Source organism: Acartia tonsa, chromosome 13 (assembly GCF_053477335.1).
Source record: "Acartia tonsa isolate MP-2025a chromosome 13, ASM5347733v1, whole genome shotgun sequence".
NCBI classification, from domain to species: Eukaryota; Metazoa; Arthropoda; class Copepoda; order Calanoida; family Acartiidae; genus Acartia; species Acartia tonsa.
The window spans coordinates 25,167,802-25,185,811 of NC_137272.1; the positions used below are offsets into that span (position 1 = coordinate 25,167,802).

Sequence of the window (18,010 nt, forward strand, 5' to 3'; positions counted from 1 at the left end):
AACCTTCCACTATAGGATAAAACCTCGAGTATTTTAAATTGCAGAGTAGTTTCACTACTAATATTCTAACTGGATTTTTAGGGAAATAAGGTAAAAGCTTTCAGTGTATAGTATTACTATTGACAATATACTAAATTATGAGAATAACTTTTCTAACCTAAAAACAGGCAAAATATAAGCTTCCCTCTCAAAGACGGGGATACAAATTCAAAACAAAATGAAAAGCCGAACATGTTTAAAATTTTGTAGCCTTCTTATTCTAAATCTCTAAATCGAACAAGCACAATTTTGTCAATAATTAGCTAATAATATTTACAATGATATTATGATAAAAGTACAGTATTATACAGTAAAAAATGTTAATTTTGACAGGGTTTGTAATTAAATCCCCATATACCATATTTATTTAATTTTATTCAAGTGTTTTATGTAACGATTTAGTTACTTTCCATATCTATTAACTATTAGTTTTAGTTTTTTTTCGTCTTTTGAACATAATCGTCTTTGCTCTTATATTTGTGTTAAATGCCTTTCCCCTTGTGCGAGCCCTTTCCTATTGCTCTCCGCTATAGGACAGTGATGGGGCACTTGCAGAAAATATGTTTTTGCCTCCAACTTTTCTGTTAGTTTCAATAGTATGTTTTTAAATGTAAAAAAAGAATACTGAATAAAACACTTTGTTTAGGCTTGACTGTTTTTTTTTACTGGCGGGAAAAGTCAATTATTTCTTCATATGCTATTTCCCTGTCCCTGCGCCGGTTGGAGCAAAGCCAACTATTTCATTTTTCAAAATAAACATTTCCTGAAAATTTTTGTGGTGTTCTACCACTTCAACCAATTTTCTGATAATAAATTTATATCTCACGCAAATGATAATAATTCACTTTTTTGTCCGTCCTTCTGTCAGTCCGTAAACGTAATTTTCTCGGCTCTATTCAAGATAGACAGCGGAATTTTTAGGGATTAGCTATTATTTTAAAGAGGCTTATTTGTAAGTAGGTTTAATAGGTTCACCTATTTCTGAATACACATTTGCAATAAATATATTAGATATTGATACATAATTAGTTTATAATCAATAAAAACATTCTGGCCAAATTATTAGAAGTTGTCAAAATTTAATTTTTATACAAAAGGGCATTTTTTCATTTTATCCACATATAATAAGCAAGTTATAAATAATGATTTTTAAAAGATAAAGCTATCTTTGTATCGTTCGTAATATTGGAATGATTCATATATGATCAATAAACAGAAATCTTCGTCTATTAAAAATTTTGTATCATGGAAAGAAAACGAAGTAGCGGCTTTCGTCGTATTTTTAAAGTAGCTTTCGATATGTTATTTTAGGTTAGGTAAATGTTAATGATTGTCCCGCAGGATTAGAGCCCAACGCAGGGGCTAGAAATAGGAGAAAAGCTTCTGTGAAAATGCGACGAAACCCGCTTCACCGTTTTCTTTTCATGATTTGAAATTCTTTTTTAAGTTTGCTGGATTTATATGTCTGACAGGCCATCTAGAGTAATATATATATTACACTTGCCTTTCTGCCTATTATAAATATGCTTTATGTTCGGACTCCATAGGAAAGGGATAATTTTCTCAAAAACAGAGTGAAAAATAGAAATTAAGTTCTCCAAAAATATGTAAAATAAAAAGAAATAATTATGCATGATAAATTTGAAATATCCCAAAATAATTGTAGATTTTTTATTGTACTTAAAGTGCATGTTGTACTATTTTTGCTCTTTTCTTAAATTGCAATGCAGTTTATTGTAATATTTTTAAAAATTCTTACATAATATACGTATAACAGTTTATTGTTACTTTTCATTTGAATTATTGCGCAAAATTTATCTTTTTTATATACTAAACTTTTTATTTGTATTTATGTCTGTATCTGTGTTTACAATACAAGTTCCCGTAATTGTTAAATACTTTACTTGGATTCTGTCAGAAATACAAAGAAAATTATTTTTTCATTACTTTAAAGGCTGCTTTAGAACCTTGGATAAGACAATGAACAAAGTTTAATGTCCAACCCAAAATTACTTTGATTTAAATTATTGGGGGAAAAGTTTGGACACTGCTAGGTTTACTATTAAATAAAGAGTTAGTAAAAGTATCTGAAGTTTTGAAGCCAATAAATGAGAGAAAGTGTGTATTATATTTTGAAGACCAGGTTTCTTTAAAAAAAGTTTGCCCCACTAATCGCTTAGTGGGACAAAATTGTTTTCGTGATAAATCCACCAAAATCACATTAAAAATCTACAACAAAAAAAAAAAAAATCATAGAAGGGAAGGGTTATGCACATAAGATTTTATTTAATTTTTGTAGATTTTTAATGTGATTTTTGAGGATTTTTCACGAAAACAATTTTGCCCCACTAAGCGATTAGTGGGGCAATTTTTTTTTAAGAATCCACCTCAGCTTAATTCAAAGTCAAATATCCCCTCCTTCCCTGTTACAAAACTAATATTCAATACCAAATATATGAACATTGAGAGCACGGCTAGAGAATACGCGCAAAAGTCAATTTTTTGTGCGCAGACACTGTGTATCTTAGACATGATCCAATAAATTGAAATGATCCGACAAGAAGAAAGCAATTTAGCTGTGCACTGTTTATTTCTGGGACCTGGTAAAAGTATGGACAAGTTGAAATACCCTTTTTAAAAGCATCCGTACGTCTGGAACGGTTGGCTCTTTTCGTTAATTTAGAGACGTTAGAATTGTTCTATCGATATCAAACTTTGCATGATGATTCCTATAACAGCTAGGTACGACTTAAAAAGCGCAGCAACTCTATAATCGTTATCAAAAATTATTTAAGCAGTTTTGCAACAAATTTAGTTACAATTTTGTCTGAACTATGCATTAATATTCTGCTTATTCAATTCTGACACTAGACAAGTATTTATGTTCGTTTTTCCTACCTTGTCAGAGCTTCGCTTTTATGGATATATGTAGTCATCCATGTTATCTAGCATAGTGAGAACCTCTTACCTCCTTAATAGGGGTCTACTCTTCCCATAAACATCCTCCTAAATCAGAAAATAGGAATGTCAATTTTAAGCAACCCCTAAAATTAAGGAGGTTTAAATAAATAATTTGCGCTCTTACGTTTAATTTTTTTCTTTCATATGTGTGTCTGAATAAATAGCCTTAAACATATTTATACTAAGCTTCTTTATAAAGAAGATTTATTTCTTTTACCTACTTTGATATTCTATTTTACATCAATGGAATGCATGTATGTCTTACAACCCCATGACGACAATATAACATACCTTATGTTGTCTGTATCACAACCCCCTCGAATTTGATTAAAGAGGGGTTGTAAATTTTTTCTTGCAGAACCCTGTGCCTGATAATTTCAATCTTATAACCTTTACTCAACCCAACCTAAATTAAGCAAAAAATGCGGGATTTTTCTATTTCTATTTTCTATTTATGCGAATCACTAACCATATAAAAAATAGTTCAGAATTGGATTTGAATGATAAACAAATATATAATATTTTATTTACAAAAACCTAAAATAACAAATGTTTACAAATGATATAAATAATAGAATTCTTTTATTAACAAGGGGTATGCGCAGAGTATTTTTTACTGAAATGGTCGCCAATGAAACATTTAATGGAGTATTTCTAAAATACATGATTTAATGAACTTTTTGTTGGATAATCCTTCTCACTTAATAAGGTTAAACGTATATTTCAACTATAAATTATAAATTATAATTGTTTATATTAAAGAAAATATGAATATTAGTTAAAAGATGAATATAAAGAGCTTTGATGTCATCACTTGGCCTGTACTGTAATTTTAATAACTGGGTCTCTTATGAAAAATTAAAATATAAAAGTAAAAGGATATTTCTTTTTTCTATACACACTGGACAGATATGGTTCTCCTTTACAGTGAAGCTTCCTTTAATTTCCGGGAAGTAATAACAAGCATTAATTTTATGATTTTTTTATTATCTTATTATTCGAAGAAAAATTGTCTGTCATACAATATGATAAATGATTTTCAGTATTGCTTAGAACTGGTTCTAATCCAGCGGATGTTAATCAGTCTAGAAGCCATAGTGGATAGTTTTTTTCTCGTATTCATTCGAATCCGGTGGATAGGAACCGGTTCTCATCCATACGAAAAAACTATGTCTAGCATCGTATTATATCCAGCTTTCTACGAATATAAAAATGTACAATCATAAGATTAAAACAAGTTTTTTTTAGCCGGTGCCTTAGGCACCTCGGGGCTAAAAAACTGGTTCTAATCTTATAATTGTACATTCTATATCCGCGGAAAGCTGTTTATAATACGATGCGAGAAATAACTATTATTTATCTTTTGCAAGAAATAGTCCTCATCCCTCTCAAAAAATTGCCCATAAAAGAATATTTTACCCTGCTCTTTCTCACCAAAACTTAATCCATATCCTCAGTTTTGGTGCCGCTTCTTTACAAAAAAGACCCTGTAGGCATTTCATTTATATACATATTTTATTGGAGGTTTGTATAATATTCATTATAGAAAATTAAATATTTTATAGTAGCGGGACAAAGTGTCTCAAAAATCAGCCATGTGAGGTCATAAAAAATACGGATTATCCATCTCTTTTTTAGGAGTTTTCTTTCCCACTTCTCCTCTCATCTCCCTAATATTTTTGACGTCACATGGCTGATTTTTGAGACACTTTGTCCCGCTACATTTTATTTATTTATTTACGTTTTTCTAACAAGTGTTAATAAAATAATTATTAACTTTTTATTACCATTGACCATTTATAAAGATGATTATAAGCAAATCTTTTCTAAAATTAGGATTTAATCATACATGAATATAAGAGGACAAACAAGTTTGCTGCGTTTTTAGACAGCAAATATATATATTTTTGTGTTTTCCTTACAAGTTACACCCATCTGATGATAAAAAAGCTCTTTCTTAGCCATACACTCCTCTCTCTTTTAGTTTTTAAACAGTCTTATAAGGATTTTGCTAAAAAGCGTGTCCTAACTTTTGTGATTTTTAAAAAGAGTTTTATAAGGATTTTGCCAAAAGTCGAGATGCTTAAAGTATCGTCTCCCCAACGAGTACTTCGAATTGTAAATTTGTGACCTTTTCTTTTATGGATGTTGTCATCCTTTTTATTATAAAAATAATATTTAAAATTGAGTACAAATTTTATGTGAAATGAATAATGATGAAAATTTAGGATTTTAAACTTCACATTTAAACAAAAGTGATAAAACAAAGCTTATTCTATGAGGCAAACCGTTTTTGAGATGTTATATGTTATTAGTACAAGATATCAAATAACAAACTTTCTTTGTTTGAATAATTACTAAATAATTTATAATTGTATTTTAATAAATTAAGTGAGTTATGAACAACTTCGCAATAAAATTAAAATCAAAATTGTACTCTGAAAAGAATTTTAAATCTAAAGAATTATCTACACACCTCTCCTTAAGACTTTAACTATCATTTCAGCTTTTTACCGGGTGTGGAGGGGGGGGGGGGGGGACAAAAGCTTTTTTAATCATTGTTAAGCAGACCACTTGGGAGATTTTTTTCAAGAACAACAAGCAACTGTTAGTTGAGCATAAGGAAAGGATTTGGTAACATTTTTGGTTTACATTCTATAAATTGAACAACATATATTTTAATTTTAACATAAATGTCCAATGTGGTTGACTCAAAGCTTATTAAATGTACTCTAGACGACATAATTATTAATTAATCTCATTAGGATAATTACTTCCCAATTGTATTGGGATTTGATACAGTGAGAGAGAGGGGACAATGGGCTGTATATTACACGAATCCCAAAAGTTTAATAATAAAGTTATCTTATTCGTTGGCTTAACAACTTTGGGTAATTTAGTGAATTTTGATAGGTTGTTTAATTTAGTTGAGTGTTCAAACGTTTCAACGACTAATTAAATTTACAGAAGGAGTAATTTTGTGTACCATAATTGGGATTGTACATAAATTTATCGGCCATTGTCCTATCCCTTTAGATTCCTGGATTGAATATCTAAAACTTTTGAAGGATTGTTGTGATAGGGCAATGGTAAATCTTGATGGTCAATAAAGTTTTACATATTTAAAACAAGTGTTTAATACACAATATACTCCTAACATTTTTGACAATATTGATAAGTTAGGATTTTTTACAAACTCGTCATATGCTTTGTTAAAGTAAATATAAAGTACAAAAAAGATGAAGCTCTTTGTAGTGCCTATAAAAAAGGGGATAAATTTAAAAACTTAAGGCCAAAAAAACCTTAAAGACGTCATTTTAGAGTAATGAACTATACTAATATGACGTTATTCGGGATTTTTCGGTTAAAATTACTAAATGTATCCCCCTTTTTATGGTTCCTTTAAAGAGCTTCCAAAAGATGTACCTACAACACCTAAAGATATTTTAGAATAAATCTATTGTGTTCTCAAATGTTTTCTGAAATATAGAACTAGTGGCTTCGATCTGGTATCTAGGGGCTTTCAATACAAAATTTGTACATTTCAAATTTCAACCTGCCTTGTCCTTCTGCCGCCTTCACACAATCTCCAACCTGAAAAAATAAACCAAGTTGTGGGTAAAACTACAAAGTATCAAGATACAGTGTAGTGCCATGAATCTTACCTAGTTATATTTTAATATATAATATTGTAACTGTATATGTTAATCATATTCATTATTAAATCCTAATGTACTTTATTATATAACTAGCGGCTTCGCCCCTAGCCTCTAGGGGCTTTGCCCCAAGAGGTTTGAACAAACCAATTTTTCGTATTTTAGATTCAAAAGAAAAAATGAAAAAAAATTTTTTTTGGAGGAGGAATTTTTCATTTTTTGGGGGGTTGGGGGTGTCCCACCCCCCAAGAAAATAGTTATAAACCTCCCCGGGACCTATGAGAAGCTACCCTGTAAAGGAGAACCCGATCGGTTTAGCGGTTAGCGAGATCCTTTGCTACAAACAGACAAACAAACAGACAGACATCGTTCTACTTTGTATTATAGACTAGCGGCTTCGCCCCTAGCCTCTAGGGGCTTTGCCCCAAGAGGTTTGACCAAACCAATTTTTCGTATTTTAGATTTAAAAGAAAATTTAAAAAAAAATTTGGGGGGGGGGAGAATTTTTTTTTTTTTGGGGGGGGGGGGTTTATCGACTCCACTATTTTAATTTTAGTTTTAAAAAGAAAAAGAAAATTTTTGGTACGGGTATTTTGATTTTTTGGGGGGTTAGGGGTGTCCCACCCCCTAAGAAAATAGTTATAAACCTTCCCGGGACCTATGAGAAGCTACCCTGTAAAGGAGAACCCGATCGGTTCAGCGGTTATCGAGATCCTTCGCTACAAACAAACAGACAGACAGACAAACAGACATCGTTCTACTTTGTATTATAGATATGTAATTAGAGGAATTGAATAAATCTATCTATCAATACAAAATTGCCTAAAACCTGTAAAAGCTACTATGAAAATACAATAAAACCAGCTACTTCGTTTTCTTTCCATGCTCCAAATATTCTTATTCATATCCACATTCCTGCAATTGAATGTGGAGTGCACTCTTATCCGCCTAATATACTATTCACATAGTTTTCATTTTTCCAAAAGGAAATAATCCATATATAAAAGTAACATTATGTCTGTCTGTTTATAGCTTAAAATAATACCTACCACTGTAGGCTTATTGGTCTAAGAAAGGCTTATATGCCTACACCTTTCCATGAGAAGTTAACCATGGAAAAAATTAACCACCCTCCTCAAGTTTTTTAAAGTGGAGGTTTGACTTATCCTCTATCCCCTTTCCTGATGTGACCCTAGAGTCCTATATGTAAGAGCGTGGCCGCTGGCAACAAATAAATAAATTAGATGGAAATTCAATGGTTAGAGTGAAGTACAGGAGAAAAGGCAGTGTGTGCTGTAGTAATAATTCCGCTGATTTGATACATTTAGTGGAAATGATAGCATACCATGAAAAACACTTGAAGTTGCCTTTAAAAGCTTGTCAAGATTTCTGGATTAATTGAGTTTCTTGTTGGAATATCAATATTCAACATGGTGCTCAAGGCAGTCGTATTGGTCAGTTAGTTGTTGCGCAGCTACTCTATAATTATCATCGTCTGTCCGTACGTCAGTCAGTTCTTAAGGCTAAAGATAGGTGATCTTATTAATGAAATTTCAAGTGAGAGTTCTATGACCTATGTCATTGTTTTGTCTGTTTGTCTATCATTTATGCTTCAAAAGACATAAATACTTATTTTTTATAAGGTTTCATGTTTTTCGTTTTTCATATTTAGTTGTGTGCTGTGGGCGTGTCTCATGGTTGCTCTACTATTATATTTAGTTGTGTGCTGTGGGCGTGTCTCATGGTTGCTCTACTATTATATTTAGTTGTGTGCTGTGGGCGTGTCTCATGGTTGCTCTACTATTATATTTAGTTGTGTGCTGTGGGCGTGTCTCATGGTTGCTCTACTATTATATTTAGTTGTGTGCTGTGGGCGTGTCTCATGGTTGCTCTACTATTATATTTAGTTGTGTGCTGTGGGCGTGTCTCATGGTTGCTCTACTGCACTCATCAACTACATCTATCAGGTCAGTTACATGCAGTTTAACACGGTTATGGTATTTTATGATTTATATATACGTAGTTGTTCCTCGTATTCATTCAAAACTGATTAATATCCAGTGGTTTAGAACCGGTTCTCATCCACACAAAAAAATTATGTCTAGCATCGTATTATATCCAGTTTTCTACGAATATAAAAATGTACAATCATAAGACTAAAGTCAATTTTTTAGCCCGTGCCTTCAGCGTCTCGGGGCTATAAAAACTGGTTTTAATCTTCGGATTTTTCATTTTTATATTCTTATAAAACTGGATATAATGCGATGCAAGACATAGTTTTTTTCGTATGATGAGATTGTACATTTTATATCTGCGGAGCCGGAAAGCTGTTTATGATACGATGCGAGAAATATCTATTATTTTACTTTTGTAATATTGATAATGTTTTAATAGGTATTGCAAATATTCTGGCAAAATATTTTGCCATGTGATCAATTATTATGCCGTATTTAAAGCGAAATCGTTTGATTTTTTTATACTGTATATGATATGTTATCTTTTAAAATACGATACATATTTTAAATTTTGTGATCATATTCAAAATGCTAATTAATATGTTAAAAAATAATGTATCAATATTTTGATGGGAGAAATGTTGAAAATTTTGTTTTATTAATTTTTTATCAGTAAATCAGTTAAATTTTTTAAGAACTTGTCCTAACTTTTGTGTTTTTTAATAGCTAGTTGGTGCTTTTAGTAAGTAGTATATGGAAAATGATTCATAGAATTAGATATGCAATCAGTTTTTTGTAGACCGTTTATTTTTGAAGCAATTTAAGTTTATTTTTTATAATTAAGTTGGTTTAAGGTACTAAAACGCAACAAATAAAGAAAAAGTTGCCATTTTGAACAAAAATAGTAAGATCTTTAATTTGGCACCTTATTCTTTGAATTTTGTTGAGTAATTATTGAAAAAATATATTTTGTTGAACCCCGGTGAATCAAAACTTTGGGAGCTCTTCACGAATGGATTAAAAAAATCACAAAAGTTAGGACACGTTCTTTTTATTTGCTTCATACAGATTTTATCATATATATGTCAGGCTTTTAGTGTTTATAATTAAGCTAATTTAGATGTTAATGAACCCCCCAACAGTTGCCCCTCCAGTTACGATGACGCCATCCACTAGCCCCCCCACAAATATTTCAACAACCACAGCCGCCTCCTGTGACGTAAGTATTATTTTTATCAATTTCAATTTATATAAGTTTATTTCATATAGTTTGTTTTATATAATTACTTTTCCATATTTGTTTTCTCTTCATGGTTAACCCCCGTGTGGAGCCCTCTCCCTGTGGTACCTATACCTTGGGTGCCATAACCATGCAGGGCTACAGTTTACCAAACCTAACCTATATTTTTAAATGTTACATGAAAAAAATATGTAAATTATAACTTAAATAAAATGTAATTATAGGAACTATAATTATAAGAAATAGAATTATATCAGCGTAAATTTGGTATTGTTGAAATTTATGATACTAAGTATAAAAAGAAAACTTTTTGGAATTTTTGCTACACAAAAAATCAGTTAAGAAAACTTAAGGACAAGGTCGTGCACTTAAAGGATTGATTGGTCTGTGAGCAAATATGTTACTCGGAGTCCTGGGAAGATGAAACGATCTTTAATTTTCCGATCAATATTATTTCTATAATGCTTGTTGTGTGGTGTAATAAAAATCAGGCATATTAGATTACTAAAGAATTGGAGGGTAGATTAAATTTATCATCATTGTCCTATCCCTGTGTTTTTAGTGTGGTAAGCCCAACAGAGTTACCAAGATTGTGAATGGAGTCATCACTGAACAAAATGAATATCCATGGCAGGTACAAACTAAATTACATGACTGGCGGCTTCGATCCTCTAGAGAACTCTAGGGGCCTTGAGGGAAAGGGGATGGGGTGGGGGGTTGACCCTCATCTTTAAATTTAAAAAGGTAAACGTAACTTTTTTGAGGGGGGGGGGAGTAATTTCCTGGGTTAATCTCTGGACCAGTGAGAAGCTTCATTGTAAAGAAGAACCATAACGGTCTAGTAGTTAGCAAACAGTCAGGCAAACATCCTGTTACTTTAAATAAGGATAGAATAATAGATAAATTAATAGATAGAAATAGATAGGTCGTTCAATAGATTAATAGATATAAGGATAGATAATGACAGATATATCTCTAGTTTTATTGACAGATAGATAACAAAAAATCAATAGAGTTATAAATCCATTAGTAGATTGATTGAAGGATAAATGTAAGGATAGATTTTTAGATTGATGGTGATGAATATTTAGCAAATGAGACAAAAAAATATAAAAATTACAGCTATAATCAAAGAGCTGACTTAATATTGGATTTAGGTTTGGAACTTTACTTAAATTAAATTACATGTTTTTTTTTCTTGAACAAAAAGTTTGTTAAAAGAAAATAGTAGCTTTAGCAAAATTCAGTAAAGTTGTGAGTCAAATGCGCTTATGAGATCAAACTGTTTTTAAATACGCATTTAATTATACTATGCGTTTTGTCAACATTAAGTACAGTTAGACTTAATAAGCGCATTTGACTGGAAGCTTGCTCACAATTTTACGGGATATTGTGAAAGCTACTATACCCTTGTTGTAGATCGGATTGACATCAGGTGAAGGTTGGACTCCATTCTGTGGTGGATCTATCATCAGTGAAAATGTGAGTATTAAGTTGCTAGCGTAAAGTGTAACACATCCACAATTCATAATTAAACATGGGAGGATGGTGGTAATTTTTCCCAAAATAGTTATGTACCCACCCAGGACCTTGTAAAATACATTGTAAAGGAGTACCATATCGGTTTAGCGGATAGAGAGATCCATCGGTTAAGACATACATCTTCTTACTTGCAAGGTTGTAAATGCAATGGTTGATTTTTTTGAGATGTTTTTATATGAATTTGGACGTAAACTTGCAAGATTTTCTCATGCATGATGAGGTATTTGGGGATAAAAAATTACTTCAAATTTAAAACATGATCCAATGTTCTTTATTTTTATAATTTTATGATTTTTCAAATTTGTATTTTAATCTGAAACTAAAAAAACCTTTTCTATCATTTAACGTTTTGTTGAAGTCATGCTTTTGGTTTATCTTGGTTTATAATGAAACCCATTGGCTTAAACTTTTTATTTCAGTCCATTCTGACCGCTGCCCATTGTACAGCTGGCTCTACAGCAGGAAGTTTTAAAGTCATTGTAAGTTTTTTAATTAAAGCGATGATTTTCTATAATTTGGGTCAGTACATCTGTTTGTACGTTCGCATTCATTGTTAGTTTTGTTAGAATTGTCCTATCAATTTAAGTCTAGGTTCGATTTCTCTTGGGAGGGCTGTGGTACACTCTCCTAAAATAGGTATCAGCCTTCCCTGAACTTATGAGGAGCTACACTGTAAAGGAGAACTATATCGTTATAGTCATACTTCCTGTAAGGATGATACAGTTTTATCATTGCTATATTCTTATGCTATATTTAGCTTATATTAACTTATTCCTGTATCCTTAAATTTATTAAGTTTTTTTCTTTTATGAACCCTTTTGAAAAACTTTTAAAAAATTATTAATTGGTCAGTAACACTTGTTTAAGTATTCAAATTAATAGCTTTTTATTTAATCACTTGTAAGCGATCATACAGGGTAATTAAATATTTAGGTTAAATTAAATTATACAAAAAAAAATTAAAAATGACTATTTTCAATACGATTTTAACTTTTAATCTAAACTGTATTACTGTTGTCATTAGTGGTGCTCTGAAGGTTGTTATTGTTCTCTCAACTAAGTAGCGCGAAGCGGCAATAATATTTGTTATCCTTTAGGTTGGAGACCACAACGCCTGGTCCTCTTCAGATGGAACCTACTACGATGTCTGTACTATCAATGACCATCCCAATTATAATGACAACACCCTGGAATATGATTACTCTGTTCTCACCCTGTGTACACCCCTTACTATCTCCGAGGTAGGTTGTTTTCAGTATGACATAATTTCCACAATATTCATTATTAATTTAATTAAATTGTTGCTATCACACAAAGTTCCCATTTGATCTTTCCTCGCCTTATTTTGAAAAAAAAATGTAAATTTTTTCGTTTATTTGTTTATTACTTTAGCTCAAGTTAGGTTAGATTATAATGGGTGCTGGGTAGCCTGGCATAGTTAGGGCACCGCAGGTATAGGCCCAACATAGTTAGAGCCCCCAACAGGGGTTAGGCACAGGGAAAAAATACCCTTATTTTCAAAACAAGGGCAGGGGTTGTCAGTGATCAACCGGCACTTTGTGGGAAAGCATAATTAAATTCATTTTATTTCAGACTGTATCTCCAGTTTGCCTGCCTGCCTCTGGTAATTTTATTTTAAAGAACGTGTTCTAACTTTTGTGATTTTGTTTTAACCTATTCGTGTCGAGCTCCCAAAGTTCAACGTTTTGATTCAACGGGGTTCAACAAAATAGATTTTTTCAATAAATACTTAACAGAATTAAAAAAGCAAGGTGTCAAATTAAAGATATTACTATTTTTGTTCATAATAGCAATTTTCTTCTTTTTTGTTGCGTTTTAGTACCTTAAAAATTAAAAATACTTTAAAAAATTAAATTACTTCAAAAATAATAGGTCTGCAAAAAGCCGATTGCATATCCAAATTCTATGGATCATTTTACATCTAATACTTACTAAAAGCACCAACTAGCTAAAAAATCACAAAAGTTAGGACACATTCTTTGCATCCAAGCTACTCTGTAAGTCACCAGTGTCGGTTGAAATGTATGGATATCTGAATTTTTCTTGTCACCCTCCATTTGCGAATATTGTTTTCTTTCTTTAAACAGATATAAAAATCTAAATGATGACCTCTTAATTGAACTAATAGTAATACAGCGTAGGAACAATCCGACCATAACTGCAGTTAAGAAAAGTACATGTTTTTTTATATTATGACAGCTTTAAGCTTTTTTATTTTTGTATTGAATCATATGTAATTAGACATAAATATAAAACAAGGATCCCATAAATTCTTATCAATATCTGAGTAACGATCTAGGGTGACAAATGTATTAGTTTCTATTTCTAACTAAAATTTTTATACAAAACAAACTTTTTAATGTCATAAGTTTTCTATTTATATCTTCTATTAAAAACTTCAAGTAATTATAAATCCTATTAAAAATATAATAATTCTCAAAGAAAGGACACCTGTAATTTAAGTTACCATTAGAGCTATTCCCTCAAATTGCCTATAAAGAACTAAATCCCCTACCGCTAGAAATACATTAAAAATACGGGGTAGGGGGTTCTCGATAGGCTCTAAGAGAGAAACAACCAAGAACTTCTAAGAATCATGATTTATTTAAGTATTCTTAAATAGAACTCTTTAAAATTGGAGCTTTAACTATGTTTAAATAATTTTTTGAAAATTTTACTAAACTTTTTGCCCCAAGTGTTGCTTATTTTTTGGACGGTTAGCAAGCTCTTTCAATACAGACAATCATATGCATTGACAGACATCATTTATCTTTTAAATAGACTAGATGCTACGCCCCTAGAGGCTTTTAAATGCACTTAAAAAAAGGAGGGAAGAGGAGATACTCAACTTATATTTTAAAAGGAAATTTGAGGGATGCAGTTTGTTCTAGAAGCAATTTCTTTTGTGTGTAGGCATCCTTAGACAGACAAACATCCTGGTACAAACTAAATTAATTGTATTTGCATAGGAATGGGAACTGAGTATGAGGACAAGGACCATGTTGTTACTGGCTGGGGAACTACATCTTCAGGTAAGACAAGGACAATGTTGATACTAGCTGGGGAACTACATCTTCAGGTAAGACAAGGACAATGTTGATACTAGCTGGGGAACTACATCTTCAGGTAAGACAAGGACAATGTTGTTACTGGCTGGGGAACTACATCTTCAGGTAAGACAAGGACAATGTTGTTACTGGCTGGGGAACTACATCTTCAGGTAAGACAAGGACAATGTTGTTACTGGCTGGGGAACTACATCTTCAGGTAAGACAAGGACAATGTTGTTACTAGCTGGGGAACTATATCTTCAGGAAAGACAAGGACAATGTTGTTACTGGTTGGGGAACTACATCTTCAAGTAAGACAAGGACAATGTTGTTACTGGCTGGGGAACTACCTCATCAGGTAAGACAAGGACAATGTTGTTACTAGCTGGGGAACTATATCTTCAGGAAAGACAAGGACAATGTTGTTACTGGTTGGGGAACTACATCTTCAAGTAAGACAAGGACAATGTTGTTACTGGCTGGGGAACTACCTCATCAGGTAAGACAAGGACAATGTTGTTACTAGCTGGGGAACTATATCTTCAGGAAAGACAAGGACAATGTTGTTACTGGTTGGGGAACTACATCTTCAAGTAAGACAAGGACAATGTTGTTACTGGCTAGGGAACTACCTCTTCAGTTTAAACACTTTACACTTTTCAGCAACAACATTACCTTCCACCATGTCACCATTGAAAATAAAGTTGACAACATCCATAAGGCAAAGCTCTGAATCGGTAGGACAATCAAATGTCATCACCTGTAGAATATCAGAACTGATTACTCAGAAGATTAATGCATTAAATTTGTTGCAAATCTGCTTAAATACTGTTTAAGGATATACTTACAACTTTAAGACTTGAACATAGAGATGCTTCGCTTGTACTTTTTTGTCATAGGAATCAGTATTCCATAGATCAGATTGAAAGGATAATTACATCAAAAATGTTAAAATCAACATGTTTGAAGTGTACGTTAACATTATGCTACTGATGATAGGGTTTCTACATTTCATACCCAAAATATACAGGACTCACCAGGTCGGACGGATGGGCCTGCCTTATTATAGAAAAGCTTCCCCTTAAAAAGACTTACACAATAGATTCCAATTCCAATTATTTTTTTTTAAAATTTAGGTGGATCAATTTCCCAATACCTCCGCGAGACAACCGTGGTGACTATGTCCAACTCAGCTTGTTGCAGCTCACCCTATCAATATGGCTGTAGTGGAATCACAGACTACATGATGTGCGCTGCTAATCCAGGTATTCAAACACTCCATAAAGGCATACAAAACGAATAACCAATAATAGGCCAATATAAAAAATGCCATTGGTCAATTACATTGTTACTGGCCTATCATTGGTATAACATCATATTTTATTGGATGCTATATGTTGTTTCAAAATCCAAGCAAAAGTGAACATTAAAACAAAAAGTAAAATACAATATTTGCCTACATCTTCAGTAATTTCGTAGGTCCAGCCGAGATACCAACCAATCACTTGCACGACAATATGAACAGATCTATAGTATAGATGTATATAATTCTACCTTTTCATCTGCTAGCAAACTGTTTTCTGCTACTTGGCCGTATTAATATTTCTGTTAACATTGGTTGATTTTCAAAGAAACAATTGAAAGTCGGCACAAGGTCACTGCGCTAGGGAAAAACAGTTATTTTATCTTTTCTCCCTCTAGTGTTTTACTCTAATACAATATGTATGATTTCAATATTTAACATTTATTGTTTGCTAGGTACTGACAGTTGCCAAGGCGACAGTGGTGGCCCCCTTGTGTATTACCAGAACGGTGCTAACTATGTTCAGACAGGTGTGAAAGATTTGTTTTAATTTTGTTAATTAGTTATGGTATAATAAACATTAAGTTCAGCTAATAATAAACATTTAGTTCTAAAAGAATGCTTTTAGGTGTCTGAAAATATAACAACTCTCAGTCATAATTAATTCAAACAATCCTTAAAGGCATAAAGATTACAAAATAAACTATCAATCACAATAAGAACAACATATTTATAATAATGATCAGCAGAACGTGTTACACGTATGTGATTGCCGCGTAGAATATTAAAGAGTTATATGTCGTCTTTTGTGAGGAAATGATATTATGAATTAACAATTTAAACAAATATAATTTTGTTACAACAGGTGTTGTATCCTTTGGTATTGGATGTGCTGAGGCTGAGTATCCCGGTGTCTACGCCAGAGTCAGCAAAGTCATGCCTTGGATCACTGTAAGTACAATTTTGAACACCAACTTTATGTATATTTAATCCATATATTTAAAAATCTTATTATATAAAGTAGTAAGTTTTTTTCTGTAGCTTAAGATTTTGATTACTGATTGAGTTTATGATTTTACGGAAGCTTCTTATAGATCCCTGGATTGTTTAAAACTACTTAATTCTTCTACAAGATTAGTTTTAGGGTATTCTTTTACATTCCCTACACCTTTGAATACATGCAGACGATAGTTAAAAAAAAGTATGAAATGGACTTGGAATACGTGGATTTTGTGACAGGGAAATTTTTATCGTCACGGTTGCTAATATAGTTCTCAGATATTGGTCAAAACGATCCTATGGTCAAGGGAAGGGGATGGGGTAAATTCATAAGTAGGGGGGGGGGGGGGATATCGTCAGCCAGCTTGGAGAAATATTTTATCTGGCTATGCAAAAGTCTTCTCTTGTGGTATGAGTGCGTGCACACAATTTTAACTGGGAGGGGGTGGGGGATTGTCAATAAAATGTTTTTAATTCTTGCAATTTACTCATTTTCCGGCCTAGGAAATGAACCCTCAAGTGGGGGGTAAGGCACCTACTAATTAGTAAAATATCAAATTTTTGGGGACAAAATGGGGCCTTATATGTAGTATTAGGAAACATATTTTTTTTGTATGTATGGCTGAAAACCGGTTAAAATCCAGCGAATATAAGACTGTTTCATAGCTATGCTGTAAAACATCTTTATAATAAACAAACTAAACAAATTTTATATTTTAGGGTATTGATTCTTCAACCAATAACCAAATATGCAACTAATAGGCATGAATCTTTGAAATGGGCGACTTTGGCAGCTGGCATCCTAATTATTATTTTTTTTATATAAACCTTTCATATAAAAAGTTCTAAAAATAGAATAACATTGTTCCAAAAATAGCCTTTTTCATTGTAGAATTTAATTCTTAACAGCTTAAAAAAGCACCTGAATTTATAACCTTTTTTGAAACCAAAGATTTTTGTAATTAATTTTTGTTTATTTATTGTATTATCAACATTATTATTGTACCTGTACCACCTAGCTGTAGTTAATACTTATATTATAATATTTTATTATCAGAGGAAATATATGTTTTCATTTGTTATAAATATCTTTTTTTATAAAGCAAAAATTTTCTACATTTAGTATTGGTATTGTTAGAATAAATACTTTATTTCTTTTAAGGTATTAAACTATTAAGATAATTACTTATCGCATCCTAATAAAGACAGCTTTCCGCGGATATTAAAATGAAAAATTACAAGAT

General features: G+C 31.9%; 1 protein-coding gene across 1 annotated transcript; it reads left to right on the forward strand.

The window, feature by feature from the left end:
• Nucleotides 1-7,919: 7,919 nt before the first annotated feature.
• Nucleotides 7,920-17,852, forward strand: LOC145335022 (trypsin alpha-4-like). Its single transcript, XM_080180696.1, has 13 exons — nt 7,920-8,110; nt 8,564-8,623; nt 9,732-9,830; nt 10,414-10,485; nt 11,271-11,333; nt 11,813-11,872; nt 12,491-12,634; nt 12,987-13,017; nt 14,384-14,446; nt 15,601-15,729; nt 16,223-16,297; nt 16,633-16,718; nt 17,487-17,852. The coding sequence occupies exons 1-13, from the start codon at nt 8,087-8,089 to the stop codon at nt 17,523-17,525; spliced, it is 945 nt and encodes a 314-aa protein (XP_080036822.1). The 5' UTR covers nt 7,920-8,086; the 3' UTR covers nt 17,526-17,852.
• Nucleotides 17,853-18,010: the final 158 nt, after the last annotated feature.